This window comes from Oncorhynchus mykiss, chromosome 21, assembly GCF_013265735.2.
Source record: "Oncorhynchus mykiss isolate Arlee chromosome 21, USDA_OmykA_1.1, whole genome shotgun sequence".
Classification (NCBI taxonomy): Eukaryota; Metazoa; Chordata; class Actinopteri; order Salmoniformes; family Salmonidae; genus Oncorhynchus; species Oncorhynchus mykiss.
Genome location: NC_048585.1, coordinates 19,637,287 through 19,639,955, shown reverse-complemented (window position 1 = coordinate 19,639,955; position 2,669 = coordinate 19,637,287). Strand labels below are relative to the sequence as shown.

At 36.5% G+C, this 2,669-nt stretch overlaps 1 gene segment (V, D, J or C); it reads left to right on the top strand.

The window, feature by feature from the left end:
• Positions 1–245: 245 nt before the first annotated feature.
• On the top strand, positions 246–2,180 carry LOC110499919. The segment is given in 2 exon segments: positions 246–731; positions 1,592–2,180. Coding segments are annotated over 2 exon segments (402 nt in total).
• Positions 2,181–2,669: the final 489 nt, after the last annotated feature.

Below are 2,669 nucleotides of genomic sequence, written 5' to 3'. Positions count from 1 at the left end.
CATATTTGTATTATCTAGAAACAGCTAATATGAAGTGTTTGTTCTACCTGGAAGATGTTAAAGTGTATCTGTGTTGATTATGATTCTGTATGAGTGATCTTCACTGTAACAGCTGCAGCATCACAACACAGAGGTTTTTGTACCAGCAGTAATAGTGATTGTATCACTGTGGTGGACTTTTGGTAGCGGCACCAGACTTGATGTTGGAAGTAAGTAAAGTCCAAATGATTTATTCCAAACTATTTATTCAACTTTTGATGTCGTGTTTCAATTTCTCTATACATTTTGACTTGATATTGAGGATTTTTCAAATTAACTTTTTTAGATGATTTAAACAAAATACACAAGGCCTACACATACTATGGCCAATTTTAATATGAATGTTATTACATCTAATCAAATCTGACCTGCCTTTAAACTATGAAGTGATTAGCCTACATTTTAGATTAGTTGTATGAATAAACATGCTGCACCTACAGTAGTAGGAGATGTACAAGAAAAAGTCAGGTTTGGTCCATGTTAAGGAAATCAACATGAAAAACACTTTATTTCTAACTGAGTAGAATAATTCATTTCTGAAATGTATTCATACTATCGTAGAGTTAATTATTTGAACCACAGTCTAATGAAATGAAGAGTGCCAAACATGCAGGAGGTTGTTGTACCAGCAGTAATAGGGATTGTATCACTATGGTACACTTTTGGTAGCGGCACCAGACTAGATGTTGGAAGTAAGTAACACGCTCTTTGATATTTCTTTCTGATTCTTTTTGGGGTATTTTACTCTGTGAAACTTCGTCTATATGAATATATTGTTATTTTTCATATTTTCCTTCCTAAAAAAATATATTTTTGGTATTACTTTTGACAAAGCCTTCTTTCAAATGAAATGTTATTTAAATAACATGTTCAAATGTAGGTGTTTATTTAAATGTGTGGTTTGATGGATTGCAGAGGAGAGTTCCAGTATGATAACTATTTAATAATATGGAATATAGTTGTTGCATTGTGTATTACTGTTTGTGTGCCATTCTTTATTTATATTGTTATTATCTTTAACTCAAATATTTTTGGTTAAATGTAGATTTTGAATGAGCCTTCTTTCAAATAAATATTTATTGACTCAAAATGATAAATTGTAGGTTTATTTGAATGTCTGATTTGTAAAATTGCATAATATTACACCTAATTGTGGTATAAAAACGAATAGTATTGTATATAGTATTCATCATTGTTGCGTTGTATTCATGGTAGACTTCACTGTTAGTGTGAAGACAAAGACAAAGAATATGAGTAGGTTGTTCTGATCAGATCCATTCCTAAACAATATCTGTATAACATGTATAACTGACACCATATGACTAGTAACTCTAGTTATTTAACCACTTTATACTTGTTTGGTTCATAAATCTGCTTTGTATCCTATTACTTTAGTGTTTTCTCCACATCTTTTAAACTATCTAACTTCTACATTCATATTTAGAGGGCATTTCCAATTACCTTTATTTGGTTGTGGACCTTAATGGAGATAATCTCTTAGTGTTGCTGTACTTGTTGTAATTACTTAGTTGATGTATTCTGTTTGTTCCAGGTAACAGTGCCCCCACCCTCACCGTCCTGCCCCCCTCTAGTGAGGAGCTGTCCAGTACAACAACAGCCACACTGACGTGTCTGGCCAACAAGGGCTTCCCCTCAGACTGGACCATAAGATGGAAAGTGGACGGGACCAGCCAGAAGCAGGGGACCAGTTCTAGGGTCCTGGAGAAGGATGGCCTGTACAGCTGGAGCAGCACCCTGACTCTCACTGGCCTGGAGTGGACCAAGGCAGGAGAGGTGACCTGTGAAGCTCAGCAGAATTCCCAGACTCCAGTCACCAAGACCTTGAGGAGGGCTGACTGTTCTGGGTAGGCCCCCTAGTCACACACCCCTGTGGAGAGAGGATGCTGGTTCCTCTGCTTTGACTCTGTTCTGAGATCAGATGTTCTCTGTCTTTTGATCACTGACATGTCGAGTAACAGGGGGCTTTGCTTGAGTTCATGTGTCAGTCCTCTCTGTGGACTGAGATTGAATCGGTGTTAGATTTGATGAGTTCTGTTTTGTTACTATTAGATACTGTAGGAATGTTTGCTTTGATGCTTTGATGAATAGATGAAAATAAAGATTTCCCTTTGGAACACATATTTCAGTTGTCTCTTTTAATAATTAAACTGCAGTCTTAAATGTTGTTGAATGGTATAGACATACAGTAATCAAGCCTGATTCACAGTTTCCTTGAAAACTATCAGGCCTGAATGTCATTGCTTAGTTATTTATGTTCTCACTTGAAACCACATCATCTTCAACCAGCAAATCAAATCAAAACAAATGTTACTAATCACATGCGCAGAATACAACAGATGTAGACCTTACAGAGAAATGCTTACTTACGAGAGCCCTAACCAAAAACACAGCTTTAAAAGTACGGATAAGAGATAAAAGTAACAAGTAATTAAAGAGCAGCAGTAAAATAACAATAGTTAGACTATATACAGGGGGGAACCGATACAGAGTCAATGTGCGGTGGCACCGGTTAGTTGAGGTAGTATGTACATGTAGGTAGAGTTATTAAAATAACTATGCATAGATGACAACATAGTAGCGGTGGTGTGAAGAGGGGGAGAGGGGGGGAA